We start from the raw sequence: 18,339 nt of genomic DNA on the forward strand, positions 1-18,339 counted from the left end.
GGGCAACAGTTGTTGTATGTGCAGTCTCTCCCATCTCAGCCACTGAAGCTTGTAACTCCTCCAGAGCTGTCATAAGTCTCCCTCACTAGCCCCTTTTCTTGCACAGTCACTCAGTTTTTGAGGACGGCCTGCTCTAGGCAAATTTACAGCCATGCCATATTCTTTCCATTTCTTGATGATTGAATTAACTGTTCTCCAAAGGATATTCAGTGACTTGGAAATTTTCTTGTATCCCTCTCCTGACTCGTGTTTTTCAATAACCTTTTTGCAGAGTTGCTTGGACCATTTGTCTTCATGGTTTAGTTCTTGCCAGGATACAGACTCACCAGCAGCTGGACTTCCAGATACAGGCGTATTTTTACTATGATCAATTGAAACACTTTGTCTGCACACAATCTCCATTTAACTAATTATGTGATTTCTAAAAGCCATTGGCTGGACCAGTGATGATTTGGTGTGTCATATTAAAGAGGGGTCAATACTTACGCAATCAGTTATTTTTTGTTTTATATTTGTAATTAACTTAGAATCCTTTGTAAGGGTCTGTTTTCACTTTGACATGAAAGAGTCTCTTCCTGTTGGTTAGTGTCAAAAAAGCCAAATTAAATCCACTGATTCTGTATTGTAAAACAGTAAAATATGACAACTTCCAGGGCATGGGTGGGGGGGGTTAATACTTTTTATAGGCATTGTATATACAACCTTGAGATTCGTTGTCTTATAAGCAGCCACAAAAAAAGGAAACCTAATTGAACCCATTTAAAGGGACCATCAAACAAATCGTGCAAACAATAAAAAGCAAACAAATAGCATTCAGAATTAAAGTTCACAAAAGTGAGTTCTTAAATCAACCAAACATCGGCTAGTTCCTTATTTTCGGACCCAGGTCCAGCAGCAAAGAAAAATACTGCAATAAATTTCCCAATCAACTCAACCCATTTGCTTCAGGTCATATTTCCATTTCAATGGAGGGAACTGTTTGAAAGGCATTCATGTTATTTTTGAACTTGTTGCATTTTTGAGTTTTTAAGTTTGATATCCCTATTGGTTATTTTTTTGTTTCTGATGTTTTTGAGTGTCACATGCACTCAGCAGAATAGATTGTGATTTGACAACTACCGTAGATTCCGGACTACAGAACGCACCTGATTAAAAGCCGCTGGCTCTAATTTTAGAAATAAAATCAATTTTTTAATTGTAAAGGCCGCACCGGATTTTAGGCCGCACCGGATTTTCGGCCGCAGGTGTCCCACGTTGTAATATGAGATATTTACACAGAAAGATATTACACGTGAGGATTTTTTTAACTTTTAATTAAATCCATATGGTAACAAAAACAAATACATATTGCAAATGCTTTTTTTCGAACCGTGCCCGTAACGCGGCTACTTTTAAATATACGTTGCGTATACTTCTTTACTGAACAACATTCCAATATCTCCTAACGACTGGTAAAAAATATATATACTGCAGCCTACCAGGAAAAGTTATTGATCACCTTTAACTTAAAAGCAGCGTTCGCTCAGATCCAAAGCCGCTCGCGTAATGCGCTCCCTCCCTCCGTCCCGTTTCATCGCAAACCGGCATTTTCCCACAAGACACCGCGAAACCGGGTGTGACGTCATAGCATCCCGCGATGTAGTACAGAAAACAAATATAGTTAAAACTCTTCTAACTTTAACTAGAAAATGAATTACTAAGCGAAAATATTATAAACTAAGTAACTGCCATAAGGCAGCACAATGCTTCGAGTGTTTTCCATGTTGATGAGGGTGAGTACAAATGACTGATTTACAATAATTTAATTGTGAAAGTGCGCTTGATTTATCGTACAATTTCATTGGACCTCTGTGAACTACTCATCAATTTTATTGGTCTACTGTTATGAGGCAAAATGTTTACGAGGCGGCATGAAAAAAATCATGTATTAGCCGCTCTGGATTAAAGGCCGCAAAGTTCAAAGCTGTTCAAAATGTGGGAAAAAAGTAGCAGCTTAAAATCCGGAATCTACGGTAGTTAGCTTTAGGAGCATGGTTTATCAGTTTTCAAATCTTCTCCAATACCTTCATGAGTTGAGTTTTCTGCTGCGTACCTTCCCTCCCCCATCACTCATCGCCTACCTTTCCCCCAATGCACAGACTCATGGTGGAATTTACTCGTGCCTCAGCTTTGTTCAGCGAGTTCTCATTATGCGATATGAGTAGGATTGGCTTGCTGAAGCTCACAGAATCAGTGTCATCTTGAAACAGTGTCTGAATGTATTGATCCTGTGTATCATTTTGAGTGTTTGTCTTTTTAAAAGACAATTGGATGGATACATACATGAATAGGAACGGTTTAGATGATTATGGGCCAAACGTGGGTAAGTGGGGTGAGTATGGATGGGAGTCTTTGTTGGCATTGCAGCACACACAAAATGATGGAGGAACTCAGTAGGTCAAGCGGCATCCATTGAAATGAACAAAAGGTCGACCTGAAGATGGGACTGGGCCTGATGAGTTAAGTATTGTATGTAATTAGTTTTGCTACAACAAGTGTATGGGACATTGGAAAAAAGTTGAATTTCCCCATGGGGATGAATAAAGTATCTATCTATCTATTTATTCATTTCCATTGATGCTGCCTGACACGCTGAGTTCCTCTGGATCTCCAGCATCTGCAGAGTCTCTTGTGTTTATGATTTGTTGATATGAAGCATTTGGGCTAAAGGGCCTATTTCCATGCTGTATGACTCTGAACATTCAATTTATCCATCTTTAATCTTCTGAGATTAAAAAAAATCGGAGCATGTTACAGTAAGTGCTGGTTCCTCATTGCTGCAGGGGCCTGGCTGCTGTCGGTGTGGAGATTACATATGTTCTCCTTATGACCAGGAAAGGTTCTTCCGAGCGCACTTGTTTCCTTCCGTATCCCTAAGGCACATAGATAATTTAAATGCCCCTTGATAGGTAAGCGGTAGAAGAATGAAAATGAATATTTATGGTCATGTGGAGGGAATAATTTGCAGGGGTACTGTACAGGAGATTCCACGCTGACAGCACCAAGGTCAGGATCCTGTGTTCATGGAGCTGTACAGTGTCACTATTTGGTATGCCATTGTGTGCCGCAGCTGACGTAACCTGGTCAAAGCTGAATTCCACAGCTTTTCTCTTTCCTTCCCAACATGCTTTCTTTCTCAAATTGTTACTCAGGTTCATTTACAATTACTCGGCCGCTCAGTGGCTGGTTTTGATGTGACCTTGTGCTGGTTTGGGGAAAAAAATCACCTGAGGTTGCTCTCATGTGACTGACCGCCCAGCCAAAATAACATAATGTTTCATAACTGAATTGGTATCTTCTGTAACCTTGAGATATAAATTTAGAGCTCTTTACCCACTGTTGGGATAAAAAAAACTGGTCATAATTTTCAAATTACTGATTTCTTTGGTGTTGGGTAGCTTTTTGCATTAACAACTTTTACTCATTGAAGGCAGTAGTAAAACAGATGTAATAAAGTTTTATTCAGGTAAACGACATGTGGTTATCAGTGAATGAGAGTCCTTAAATATTACCTTTGAGAATAAAACAATTTCATTATAATGTAATTACATGGTGCTTTGAACATCGTGTATAATGCAGGTATATTTAATTTAATTTTGGAACTTCCAGCATTAATCTGAACACAAAGCGCTTTAGTTAACATTTTATTTGAAGGAGATATATTAAGTCTTTAGGGATTTTCCTTTATTGGTGAAAATTGAAATTGTGGGCATCATGTGTTCAAATAGTTCCAGTAGTTAGCCTGTGCAGGAAATAAAATTTCCTGAATTGAGTTTACTTATCAGTCTTGCAAGTTGATATTTGTAATGTGATTGAAACACTAAAGCAAATCTGTCATCTCTGAACAATGGTTAGAAAGTGCAAAGTGGGTTTTTGGCAAGCCTTTAACAGGAATAATTCCAGCATTCCCTTTTGATACCACATTAAAAGAAATCTCATGTTGCGTGTGTGTAGCTTAACGTTCTTTTTTCTGTTTTAAACCGTATAGTCATTTTAGACCTCCCTCTTAAACAGAACACTGAAATATAGTGCTTTGTTTCTGTATTTCAATAAAGTTGCATCTGGTAATAAGAATCAGCTTTGCATGATGTTTTAAAATGTTGCATCTGGCTTTTCAAATATACATTATAGTTCAATGATATTTGCCTAATGCACTGGTTGGTGGCATGCTAATGAATAAGCCTTGTTATTGTTCCAGATTTCCATTTGGTTATACTTTTTAGTGAAGGTTTCTCGACTGGATGTCTTTTTAAATGGATTATTTTCTGTATTGCCAGACTTCAATACGCAACCCCTGACTGAGCCAAAGAAATTCTAAAACTGCTTGCAAATACTGTTTGAGACCTTGAACTTGTTTGTACGATCTTTATCCTTTCACTATTTGATTCTACGTCTTCCACACCAGTTGAATTTTGGCCCATGTTGGGATCTCGGGCAGTGGATCAGAAGGATCCACACCTAGGTGGGATTACACATTTAAAATATCTCCTGGTCAGGTGTCAGCTGCGAGTCACCTCTAGTATTAACTCTGCAGACTTGAGAGAAGCCAGGCTGATGCTCAGCAGTTTGGGTGAGATACCAAATTAAAGGCCTCTTCCTTAAGTGTATGTGGAAGTTTTGGTGGAACTGTTTAGAAGGTGGCTTAGGAAGTTAATGGAGTTACTCTGACCATTATTTCATTCATTAGTTCTGTAAGTTTTCTAGTCAATATCATCATCAATAACCCAAATTCCTATGATATTTAAAGTGCCTCCAAGTGCTTTACAAGGTTGTCATTAATCAAAGTTAATGCCATGTTAGGGGCTATTGATGTGGATGATCAGAAGCTTGGACAAAGAAGTAGATTTTTAAGGAAAGTCTTAAAGAAAGATAGAGGTTTAGTGAGGAAATTCAAGACCTGGCTGATTTGGTAGCAGAAGGTGCAGGTTCTTTTTGTGGAGTCATTCAATTTGAGAATGATCAGGAGGACAGTTTTGGGGAGCATGGGGAAAGGTGGGTACTTGTGGATGATGACATTTATGTATTTTTTGAATTTCAATCTCACTATTTAAATTAGTAGTACATATCTTAAAATTTGATTTGTTCTTTTCATTCTGACATAAAAATTTATGCTTGGAGCTGCTTCTATTTTGAGTTTGGAGTCTTTTTTTTCAGTAATTGGAATGAGGCAATTCTTGAAAACCCTTATAGTTAGACTGGTGCATACATATATCCTGCAGGATCACAAATTGTTTATACTGTGATATTTTTGGTGGCTTATCCAGTGAAATGTAAGCCTCATCTTTTAGAAGTACATCATCTTTTAGAAGTACAGTGGATTCCAGTTAATTGGGACACATTGAAACCATTTTGGTCCAATTAAATGGCTGCCCCAATTAGCCGAAGTTTTGTGAAATAATTAAAAAGGTATAAAAAGACAAATTACTGTTTAACTAAGTAACAAATTATGTATTTAAATGATATACAGAACAAATTAGAACACAGCCAATTCTATTAAAGAGCTATAAAACTGTGTATTACTTTCTAATAGCTATCATTGGAGGAATTAATTGCTGCTGTGTTCTATTGACTGAGTGAAGTCAGAGCAGACACCTAGTGCAGATAGTGCCTTTATGCAATGCTTTCGACAATTACATCCTCCAGATCTTCATTTTCATTGTAACATTCAAGATGATAGTTGATACCTTCAAATTCTTCATATTTCTAACTTGTTGAAGTACAGTACTGAAATGTTTCATTTTGATTCCCAGCCATTTCTGGCATCTCCAAGCCTGAATGCTCAAAACCACAGCAAGCAAAACAACTCTAAACTGTCTTAATGCTTACTTCTCGCTAACTATCAGTGACAAAAATCACTGCTTTTTGAACACAAACACAAGCAACCAAAGCTATTTAAAAACTGTTTGCTCTAAGCACAGTGTAGTGTCGAACAGCCACACAATTTCATACAACTAACGCTGTTTAGGGAATGCTTGGCAACAGCCCCTGTCCCAGTTAAGCGATTATAGTGTCTCAAATAAACGAAGGGTAACCGGGTTGTTTTCTCAATTAGTTTTTGTTATTTAAGAGTTGTTCCAAATAATGGCTGCCCCTATCCTCTGAAAGCCAATTAACCAGAATCCGCTGTATTTGTGTACTTACGAATAAAATGCTCTTGCATTTCAAAATCAGTGGCTATATTGTAACCCTAAAATTTACATCTGTAAATGACCTCAAGTATTTAGGTGTAATGGGTAATATGATAATCTTATTTCTGTTTTCTTTTCCCTTGGCCCTTTTGTTTTACAGTTGGAACTCACTTTCAATTACCTGGAAATTCAAGGACTAAGTTGCTGTAAGCCTGGACAAGTGAGTTTGCTTTCTTTGATTAAGTGTGTCAGTCTGTGCTTTATGGTTTATCCAAATAAAATTACTGTAGATTGCAAGCAATTCTTGAAGATTAGTAGCTTGCTGAATTGAAACAGAGGGGTACAATTTGAAAGACATTTCAAAATAATAATTAATGAAATGTGTAGCAGGTCAGAGAGCATATGTAGAGAGAGTAATAACAGTTAATATTTCAGGTTAATGATTGTGTCAAATGGAATAACAGCATGCAAATCCACTTTTGACTTCTGTGAACAATCAAATGAACTGAGAATTAATTTTCCAGCAAATTTCAATAAGGAGTCTTACTTCAATTATAAGAGCTCTTGGTTGTTTCCACACAGCTGAAATGGATTAAAATAGTTGTTTTTATTTTGAAAGGGTTAAGCCATGGCTGAAAGCATATGTCTTGTTACTTTAAATTGCAATACCTGTGGTAATGTGGTCTCTACCTTGTCAAATGTAATCTTCGATCCATATCTGCAGAAAATAAATAATTAACTTTTAGCTATTTTTTGATTCCTACCAAAAGTCTAGCAGAAATGACTGTGGTGAATAGCTAACTGCTCAAATGATGGGCATCAGTGATATGTACTGCAGATTCAATCCACAGAAATATTCTGTCTCTTACAATAGTTAGAAATATTTCTGTTAATTTAGCATTTACTAAGTTGTAAGTGTTACCAGAGATCTTTGATTGATGGATTAATAAAGATAAATAGTCCCTCTTGTTAGAGGAAGATGGTCAAAGCTGTAAACACAATTTAATGTTTTGTAATGATTGTATAGATGACTGGTTTTAAAATTTGAAGGTGAAATGAATTGCATATTAATCCTTGGGGCATTGTTGTATTTTTGTTCAGTCAATGCCCGAGGTAATCTTGTATGCCTCAAGTAAAAATTATGGCAAAGTCCCTCTTACACATAGATAAGAGAAAAGTATAAACTGCTGTCCTGTCAATGGAGATTTATTGCTAATTTTCTTAACCCAGTTTTATCCTTTGTTTATCCACTGTCCTAATTCATCTCAAAGCAAAGCAAGTGTTGGATTAACCTAGCTGAGTCAGAATGGTCTCATTCAATGCATACTTTGGGATTCAAACACAAAATTATTGACATATTCATGCAGTTCAAAGGATACCATAGAAACAGTTCAGTGAAGTTGCAATTAACTGGAAAAGGGGAAATTATCAAGGAAAGGAGAAAATGTGATCTTTTAAATAATTCAACAGACATGACACACAATGGCTTCAGTCCTCCATTCTTCTCATACCACCTGTACGTTAACATGGTACAATTCACATGACATCATTTTAATGATTACATAACATTTGAGAGGCATCATCAGTTGGTTAGACAATATTGTTTAATGTGCTGTTTCCTGGCCTGGCACATTACTATGAAGTGGACATTGATATCTGGGAATGTTTTGAGTATGAATTATTTTATTGTAATTGTTATAACTGTTAAAACCTTTTGGGAGTTTAGAACAAATGTGAGAGCACAAATTGATTCAGACAATTGTGACCAATGTAAAGGATGTTTTCATTATCACCACATCCATAAAGCTGTGTAAATACCCATACAGAGAAGCAGGAGAACTTTGTGAAATTTGTGTTCGATCTTGCTGTTGTTCCAGTGAATGTCATGATTCTACCTCTCTTGCAAAGTTTCCTTTCTAGCAGAGTGGGATTATTAAAATGATTCTGCAATAGAAGATGATAGATTTCAATCGGTAGTGTTTGTCTCTTGTTGATGCATGCAAATGTAGGATTATTGATATACAATGATTTACATCTTCAGGAATCAATGTCAGGAGTTTATGTAAACATTTGCTAGCTCCTGTCTGATGTACAAGTAGGGAGATTAAAAACATCACAGATGGGATAGCGTCTATTGAAAGGGCCTGTTAAACTAGTGGCTTCTGTCTTCTGTCATGCTGTGATCGTGGACGGCATCTGATCATCTGGGATTCCATTGTGACAGTCTATTGTCATTCTTGAGGTGTATTTACATGACAAACACCAACCTCTGAATAAAGAAAAATGTGAATCTAGTAAATAACACACACAAAATGCTGGAGGAACTCAGCAGGCCAGGCAGCAGCTATGGAAAAAAAAGTGCAGTCAACGTTTCAACCCAAAACATGGAATGGGCTCTTTTCCATAGATGCTGCCTGTCTGAAAGTTACCAGTGTATCTCCTCTGCCACCACACCTGGCAGCTCACTCCATGTACCCACTATTCTCCGTGTGTTTAAAAAAGCACTTAACTCTGACCCCCCCCCCCCCCCCCCCCATACTTTCTGCCAATCACCTGAAAATTATGCCTCCTTGTATCACCCATTTCTGCCCTGGGAAAAGTTTCTGGCTGCCCACTCGATCTATGCCTCTTGTAATCTTGTGCTCTTATATCAAGTCATCCTCCTTCACTCCAAACAGAATAACCCCAGCTCACTCAACCTATACTCATAAGACATGCTCTCTAATCCAGAGATACAGCTGTGGGACTTAAGTACATAGATACTTTACTGATCCCAGAGGAAATTCAGTGTCACAGTAGCATTACAAGTTCACAGATATACAATATTAGAAGAGAAGTAAGAAGAATAAATTTTTAAAAAGGTTACCCTAGACAGTCTAACAGGAGGGGGTCATCACTTCCCTGGCTGTAGGTTGATTCGTTATGGAACCTAATGGACCAGGGTAAGAATGACCTCATATAGCGCTATTTGGAGCAGCACAGTTATCTTAGTCTATTACTGAAAGTGCTCCTCTGTTCAGCCAAGGTGGCACATAGAGGATGAGAAACTTTGTCCAGAATTGCCAGGATTTCTCACAGCCTCCAGTGTGTCCGGTTTGACTCCTATGACAGAGCCAGACCTTCTAGTCGGTTTATTGAACCTGTTGGCATCACCCGTGTTGATGCCATTGCCCCAGCAAATCACTGCATAGAAGATTGTACTGGTGACAACAAACTGGTAGAACTTGTGAAGGAGAGGTCTGCATGCTTCAAAGGACCTCAGTCTCCTCAGGAAGTAGAAGTGACTCTAGCCCTTGTACACAGCCCCTGTGTTGGTGCTCCACACAAGTCTGTTGTCCATGTCCACCCCCAAGTAATTGTAGGTCCTCACAACATCCATGTCCTCACCATCAATGGTAACTGGGAGCAGTGTAGGCCTAGTCTTCCTGAAGTCCATCACCATCTCCTTTGTCTTACTGATGTTGAGCTACAGATGATTTGACTTGCACCATTTGACAAAGTCCTCCACCAGGGCCCTGTATTCATCCTCCCGTCCTTCCTTTATACACCCAACTATTGCTGAGTCATCAGAGAATTTCTGCAGATGACATGACTCAGTGTTGTATCTAAAATCCGATGTATACAGGGTGAACAGGAAGGGAGCAAATACGGTCCCCTGTGGGGCCCCAGTTCTGTTTATAACCATGTCTGACACACAGCTCTGAAGCCGCACAAACTGTGGTCTGCCAGACAGGTAGTCCATTATCCAGGATACAATGGAAGTGCCAACCTGCATTGCTGAGGAAGAGCTCCGTTCAATGAGAGCTGTATGGTATTGAAGGCACTTGAGAAATCAAGAAAGATGACCTCACAGTCCTCCCCTGCTTATCCAAATGGGAGTAGGCTCTGTTCAAGCAGGGAGATGACAGCATCGTCGACTCCAATGTGCTCCTGGTAGGCAAACTGCAGGGGATCGAGGGCTGATCTGGCCAGGGGTCAGAGGTGAGCCAGGACCAGCCTCGCTAGGGTCTTCGTAATGTGTGAGATCAAGGCCACTTCATGGTAGTCATTCAAGTCTTTTGGTTGCCTCTTGGGTACTGAGACCACACATGATGTTTTCCACACAGTCGGGACCCTCTCCAGGCTGAGACTCAGATTGAAGGTGCTCTGGAGAACTCCACACGGCTGCTCAGCACACTCCTTCAGAACCCTGGGGTTCACACCAGTGCTTTGCCGTGTCTGTTGCCCCAGCGCCCTTCTCACCCACTCAGTGGTGAAGGTGAGTCCATGACGACTGGGGAGTTGGTGGAAGGTGAGGGCCAGGGGAGGTGAAGATTGGAACGATAGCAGTTGGTTGTGGAGGTGTGGACAGTAGGTGCAGGGCAAGGAGGGGATGTAGACAGTGGTAGCCTGTGTTGTTCATCCACACGTTGAACTGGAGAAGGGAGGAGGGGAGGCTTTGGTGCTGAGGGAGCTTTGGATGCCTCAGCACCTGGACTAGTGTGCTGAGGTGGATGTGAACAGGAGAGCAATTAAAGAATTGGTTTAACTCATTAGCCCGTTCATGGCTGCATTCTGAAGCTCTACAGCTAGGCTGATGGAAGCCAGTGATGTTCTTCATGCCTCGCCACACCTCCCATGGGCTACTCTGCCCAAGCTTGTTCTCCAGCTCTCTCCTGTATCCTCTTTAGTCATCTTGATCTTCTCCTTTCGCTCCCTCTGCCCATGTTTCATTTCCTCCCTGTCTCCTGATCTAAAGGCTTTCTTTTTGTGATTGAGAAGAGTGTTTAGATCACTGGTGACCCATGGTTTGTTGTTAGAGAAGCAGAGAACAGTCCTCAATGGTATTACAGTGTCCACACGGAGGTTGATGTAGCCGGTGATGCAATCTTTGGGCTTGTACGAGGGCAAGAGGTGAACCAGTCTGTGATCTGATCTCCCAAGTGAGGGGAGAGCTGTGGAGCTATATGCATCTTTAACATTTGCAAACAGGAGGTCCAGTGTTTTACTTCCTCTCGTGTGACTCTTGACGAACTGATTGAAGGTGGGTAGGGTTGTCGAGAAAGAAACATGGTTGAAGTCTCCCAATACTGCAATGAACGCATTGGGGTATTGAGTCTGCAGTCTTGCTATGGTAGTTGCATAATATAGGTATTCCGTTACTTGTCCCATCCTTTCACAAGATCATTTTGTTTATATGCTTTTAAGAACAAGAATGCCAAGTATCTCCATTCACTCTTCATCATAAGTTATCTGAGTAACAAAAGTGCATGCTTCCCAAGGCAAGGATCAACTTTGCCTCCACCTCCTCCTCAGGCTATGGAGTTCGGCTGCCTGTCAAATGTCCACTTTTGTCAGCATGTTCATGGATGGGCGGGAATGCAAATGTGACTTGTAGCACATCTGATTAGTAGTTTAAAATAATGCATAATCTCTCAGCATATGCGAGATACACTCATAGAATTTGCATAAGTAGATCATTCTTTTGAGAAATGGGTGATAACATAGTATGGTAAAAGCGATTTGCTGGAGTGTATTTTGATTGTATTTAGTGCATTACTTCCTTGTTTACAAACTGATGGTAGATGTTTATAGTGTAAATACATTTAATGTGAAATGCAGTTTCCGGGAGTTTTTGGAATGTACCTCTGGTATTCCCTACCAAAATTAATGACTCTGGCTAATATAATGGTCATACCTACAGTTGTTGATTTTAAGCATTTTTTTATTCAGCAACATTATATTCTGTTATTTGCATCTTTTTAACTTTAATGGTCATTCATCAATTTATGGTATGTTGCTTTTATTTTGCTTTTTCGAGTGTAACATTTGTTGTGTTTGTAGCTACTTTTTGTTGTACCCAGTTTATTTAACAGCATGAACTTTCTTTCCCATTTACAGAACCCTGCCTTAATCTTAGATTTGACTACATGTCTCTGGGTCCATGTTACTGGAACAACCCAATCACATTCTTGTCCATTTAAAAAGAGTAACCAGCACTGCTCCATGTGGTTATGACAGTCAGGGAAGAACGCACTGTTCAGCGGAAATAGTGGATCCTAAAAATCAATCCATCTGTTGGCTTGTGTCTATTTTATCATTTTTAATACCAGCACCACCTCAACTTGTTTCCAGGTTACAGAGACCTGCCATTAGTGACTCCCTCAATTGTCATTGTCCCAGAAGCATCTCCCTTAGCACTGTAGGATAAACAGTTTCTCCGTCTGGGGGATTGAGAGTTGTGGTTCTCTTTAGACTGTCTGGCACTCGTAGTTTATTTATAACCTGTGTTATTGAAGTTCTCTCTCTGGGGAAGCTACATTGCTTTGCATTTTCCCTTGTGAAAACTTGGAGGAAGCATCATTTGACGCATGTCTCTTACAGATCTCCCAGTATCTTTGATTGGAATGGCGGTGCTATATGGTAGACAGTTTTGGCAAAGTTCACGTCCAAGTTGCAATGTAATCTCAACCAGGAATTAGAGCAGGTACTTCCCCACAGCAAGATATTGCAAACATTCGTCAAATAAAAACTCAGTTTGTTTCATTGTAGTAACATTTGAAGGATAGGGAGATCACTGGCAAAAATATTGTGAGGCTTTTTACCTTTTTACGAAGTATTGCCTATTTTCCCTAAATAAATTCATGGCTCTTCTATTACGGGCAATGGTAGTGCAGAACAGTGGATCTGCTTTTCTGACATGAGATCACAGGTTATCATGTCCACTCTGCCATCAGTTTCTCATCACCTCTCAGTCAGCCTACCGATGTTCTGAAGTCTGCGAATGATTTTGAATTTTATTTGAATCTTGAAGGCATCAATGGGACCAAATAAAGTACCCTAAGTGCTTTGGCATATCGTTCACTACAGTGAAAAAACCTTTTGGGTGCGCAAGTCCTAATTATCTTTCTTCTCCTTAAAAGTTTAAGTGATTATAACCCAATTCCCAACATGTAATTATTTTCAGTCATAATCTTTTTATTTTTTTGACATGTCTTGACGTAGTGGATGTATCTGAAGCAAATGAGAAAGTGGGAACACTTCTATAAAGATTTAACCTACCCATATGTAAGGTTTTTATTAGCTCTAATAATTTATGTCCAGTCAAAGATAAGTGTTGTTGCTATTGTAAAGCACTTTGAGCTCCATCGGTTCTTTAAAAAGTGATCTACAATTGAGTTACTATTAAGTGTGGAATGGGAAAAAGCTTTGCAAGTACATTGTCTAGCAATAAGCATGCAAAGTCTACCAGTTTCTGCTTTGCCATCTTTACTTTTTTTTATCTGAAAAGATGGAAAAAAGTTGATTTGTTTTTCATGTCTTTTTTTGTTAGAATTATGAAGTAGATCATGTCAGATGAACTGAGACTTTGTTTAATCATTGTTGTAAAAGGTAATGCAGGAAGTTCTCCTGGCGTCCGGGCCAATGTCGATTCCAAAACAAGCTCCATGCCTAAACCTTTTGGAAGAATTTGTATGCATAAATTGATACGACAATTCACTCAGAGTGTTTCAGATTATGTTCTGAAAGTGATTCTTCAGAAGGAAAGCACCTTCAGATGTTTGTATGGTATAGAAATGTTCCTGTTGCTAGCTTTGTCAAAGATTTCTTCACGAGCGTGATCACCTGTCAATACGAATAGATGTATCCTCCTGGACCAACTCTGTTGCTTGTTGTCCCTCGTTGTCTACACCTGTGACCAAATACTGGTTGCACTCTGGGCCAAGATCCAGCTAGTTACTAGGACATCGGTGATCTTTACTTTACCTTTTGAAATCCACAATGATTGATTCATAATTATTATTTTCTCAAAAGGATGGAATTTCTGCTGACAAAATTAAACTGACTGGTGTGTAGTTCCTTTGTGAATTTAGATGTTACTTTGACACTCTTCAATTTACATTGGTTTTCAAGTGTCAAATCTAGTCACAGTTTGATATTTGAGTCCTTTTATATTCTTTAAAAATACATGAAATGTAGTGAGTGTTAAAATTAGCTTAAAGTTTATTTTATCTAATATGTATTTCTTATTTTTCCTAATATTTAATCTTAATGCAATATTGTCAATAGTAAGTTGGTACTTAGTTTGTGATTGTATTTTAGTAGAAATATTTCATTAAGTAATAACGTAAGTACATAATATGGGTAACATTGCTATTCTGAGCATTTGTTCACTAAGATTATCTGACACAGCATGGTATGTGGAGGCTGGAAAAGTTGGCATTGAAGAACACTGTGCTCAGTAGCCAAGCTGTATGACTTAGGAAAATGGCCAACGATGAGCCTAAATTCTATGATAGATGCTGATGCAGCATTCATCATATTTTTTTCAAAGGAAAATTTAGTAACAATTGGAAATGTCATAAGAGAATAGTAAACCAGACAGTAATCTTTATGATTTTATGGCCCAGGTTGTATAGTGGAAAGTTATTGAGAATGTGCATCCCAAGTTCCCACAGTCATTCAGCTAGTTTTAAGACTTTTATATTTCCTATAATATATTTGCAAGGATCATCTTTTGAACTGCATGGCAGAACTAATGGCCATTGAGAAGGTTGTGAATACAGATTTTGGGACAGAAGTTCTTATTGCATTGTTCAAAGTTTAAAAAAAAATACACTTTCATTGTAATGCAAGTGCCAATATAGTTGGCGCACAATAGTTCATTCAGAGTAGCGTTTCACTGTTGGTTCTCACCGTGCTGGTTTCCATTTAATGAGCAGCAAGTTTCCAGTTGCAACGGTTCTTTGACTGAACAGTGAAGGAACTGGTAGCATCTGATTTTGCAATCAGCATAGGCTCTGCTTATTAAGAGTTTAGAAATAGTTCTGATTTTGCTCCTGTTGATAACCTGGTCAGTAGTCAGGTAACATAAACAAATAAAAATTTGTTTTCGTTCAGTAGCTCAGGAGGCATCTGTAAAGATGAAATAGAACTGAAAGGACGAGAGCTACCAGATAGTTTTGATTGGGAAAAGAGGTGGAGGAAGAAAGGAATGATAACTCTGATTGGGTGAGACCAAATGATGTAATGACAGTAGTTACCAGCATACTTGGCACCTTTATATGTAAGGATTGTAAATGGTAGGCCCTGAACATGTAGAACATCTTCAGCAAGTGAGACTGTACAAACAGAAGTAAGAGAAACCTAGCTAACAAATAGGACATTCAGATACATGCAAAGAAATGTAGAATTACCTAAAGGTGGACAGTTTGATATTGAGTCCAGAGGCTGCATTAGGCTCAGATGGAATGTGAGGTGTTCCGTAAGCTCATTGTGACGGCCACAGGGAGAGGTTACATTGGATTGGCATGGTGAACTGCCCACATTAAATCGTACCTGCATGATTGTTCTAAATGTCTATGGCTATCCTTTCATCTTACTGAAAACTAATTTGTCTTTTCTGACAAAGGCTCTTGGACCCCAAACTACTTCATTTCTCCTTCCACATAAGACATAGGAGCAGAATTAGGCCATTCAGCCCATCAAGTATGCTCAACCATTCCATCATAGCTGATCCCAGATCCCACTCAATCCATACACCTGCCTTCTCGCCATATCCTTTGATGCCGATCAGGAAATGATCAACTTCCGCTTTAAATATCTGCACAGATTTGGCCTCCACCGCAGTCTCTGGCAGAGCATTCTGCAGATTTACTACTCTTGGCTAAAAAAATTCCTTCTTACCTCTGTTCTAAAGGGTCGTCCCTCAGTTTTGAGGCTATGCTCTCTAGTTCTGGATACCCCCATCATTGGAAACATCCTCTCCACATCCACCCTATCTAGTCCTTTCAACATTCAGTAGGTTTCAATGAGATCCCCCCTGCATTCTTCTAAATTCCAGTGAGTACAAGCCCAAAATGCCAAACGTTCATAATATATTAACCCCTTCATTCCTGGAGTCATCCTTGTGTACCTTGTCTGGACTCTCTCCAATAACAGCACATCCTTTCTGAGATATGGGGCTCAAAACTATTGACAATATTCCAAGTGCGGCCTTACTAGTATCTTATAAAGGCTTAGCATGATGTCCTTGCTATTCCCCTTGAAATAAATGCCAATGTTGCATTTGCTTTCTTTACCACAGACTCAATCTGTAAATTAATCTTCTGGGAGACTTACACAAGGACTCCTAAGTCCCCCTGCACCTCCGATGTTTGAACCTTCTCCCCATTTAGATAATAGTCCGCAGTGTTGTTCCTTTTATCAAAATACATTATCATACGTTTCCCAACACTGTATTCCATCAACCACTTTTTTTTGCCCTTTCTTCCAATTTGTCTAAGTCCTGCTGTAATTGCATTGTTACGTCAGCATTGCCTACCCCTCCACCTATCTTTGTATCATCCACAAACTTTGCCACAAAGCCATCAGTTCCATTATCTAGGTCAGTGACAAACAATGTGAAAAGTAGCGGTCCCAATACCAAGCCCGGAGGAACACCACTAGTCACTGGCAGTCAACCAGAAAAGGCCCCTTTATTCCCACTTGCTATCTCCTGTCTGTCAGTCAGTCCTCTGTCCTTGCCAGTATCTTTCTTGTAATGCCATAGGATTTAATCTTGTTAGGCAGCTTCATGTGTGGCACCTTATCAAATGCATTCTGAAAATCCAAGTAAATGACATCCACTGCCTCTCCTTGTCCACCCTGCTTGTTAATTCCTCGAAGGTCTCTAACAGATTTGTCAGGCAAGATTTCCCTCTGCAGAAATCATGCTGACATTGACTTAATTTATCATTAGTCTCCAAGTACCCCGAAACCACAACCTCACGCTTAGTAATAGACTCCAACATTTTCCCAACCACTGAGGTTAGGCTAGCAGGCCTATAATTTCCTTTCTTTTGCCTTCTTCCCTTCTTAATGAGTGGAGTGACATTTGCAATCTTCCAGTCCTCCAGGACCACGTGATCAAGTGATTCTTGAAAGATCATGACAAATGTATCTGTTATCTCTTCAGTAACCTCTCTCAGTACTCTGGGATGCAGTCCATCTGGCCCAGGTGACTTATCCACCTTAAGACCTTTTGAGTTTGCCTAGCACTTTTTCCTTTGTAATAGCAATGGCCCTCTCTCCTGCTCCCTGACACTCGGGGACCACTGGCACATTGCTAGAATCTTCCACAATGAAGATAGATGCAAAGTACCCATTGTTAATCTGCCATTTATTTGCCTGCCATTACTACCTCGCCAGCATCATTTTACAGTGGTGCAATGTCAACTCTCATCTCCCCTTTTCTCTTTATATAACTGAAAAAAACTTTTGGCATCCTGCTTTATATTATCGGCTAGTTTGTCCTCAGATTTCAGATACTGGCCAACCTCCTGTGTGTTTAAGCATTTCTTTATTGTTCACATTTCCAGTATCTGTAGTTTTCTCCGGATTTTCTTTTCTAGCCACATACTTTAAGATGTCCCTGTTCGCTGCCAGTCAGCTGTTGGGAAATTGAATGGTCAACATTTTGAACATTAAGACAAAGCTGGGTGTACTGCCCTATGCACAGGTGCAATGAGAAGCTTATTTACAACAACTTCACAGGCATATAGCAACATTCACAAAAGTTTACAATATAATTTTTTTAGTAGAAAGAACTCAACTAGAACCATAAAATATCCAAAGTCTATTGTACTGCAAAGTGGTCAAAGTGGTCAAGATGGATAGTTCTGGTTGTTTCGTCACAAATGGTTGAAGGGAACTAGTTGTTCTTAAGCCTGTGGGGTGGGACTCTGTCTTTTGTACCTGCTGCCCAGTGGTGGCTGCGAGATGGCATGGCCCTGATAGTGGTTATGAACATCCATTTTCTCTGAAAATTCACCTGCAACATCCCTGTGTGCTTCAGCTGTATTTCCTGCACCAAAACAAGGGGAGTTCTTCAGTGTGCTCCTTCTGTGCAGTCACTCATTTAAGTGAACCTTGCAATTGTATCATTCACAATGCTGCTGTATTTCTGTCAATATTTCAATCTCTCACCTCCCACCCACGCCGACATGTCTCTGTCACTCTGTGTCTCTTCCTGTTGCAGGTTTTCATTGTGTTTCATTGGCTTTGTCTCCTTTTCATCCTCCCTCTGTGAAGAAGTCAGTTTTCTCAAAGGCAATGAAGCAAGTAAATTAAACTTGGAAGAAAATCATGCTAAATTTGGTAGACTGATGCTTTTCGTGTAAAAGATCAACACTGTGTGCTTTTATTTATAGAA

General features: G+C 39.4%; 1 protein-coding gene across 7 annotated transcripts in view; it reads left to right on the top strand.

The window, feature by feature from the left end:
- LOC140713623 (F-actin-uncapping protein LRRC16A-like) overlaps positions 1–18,339 on the top strand; it is a 328,263-nt gene that overhangs the window by 89,536 nt on the left and 220,388 nt on the right. For all 7 annotated transcript variants that reach the window (XM_073023966.1, XM_073023968.1, XM_073023970.1 and 4 more), the window contains one exon: positions 6,328–6,387. In XM_073023966.1, the coding sequence (XP_072880067.1) occupies positions 6,328–6,387 (60 nt within the window). The remainder of the gene's footprint in view (positions 1–6,327; positions 6,388–18,339) is intronic.

The sequence above is a fragment of the Hemitrygon akajei genome, chromosome 20, assembly GCF_048418815.1.
Source record: "Hemitrygon akajei chromosome 20, sHemAka1.3, whole genome shotgun sequence".
In the NCBI taxonomy this organism is placed as follows: Eukaryota; Metazoa; Chordata; class Chondrichthyes; order Myliobatiformes; family Dasyatidae; genus Hemitrygon; species Hemitrygon akajei.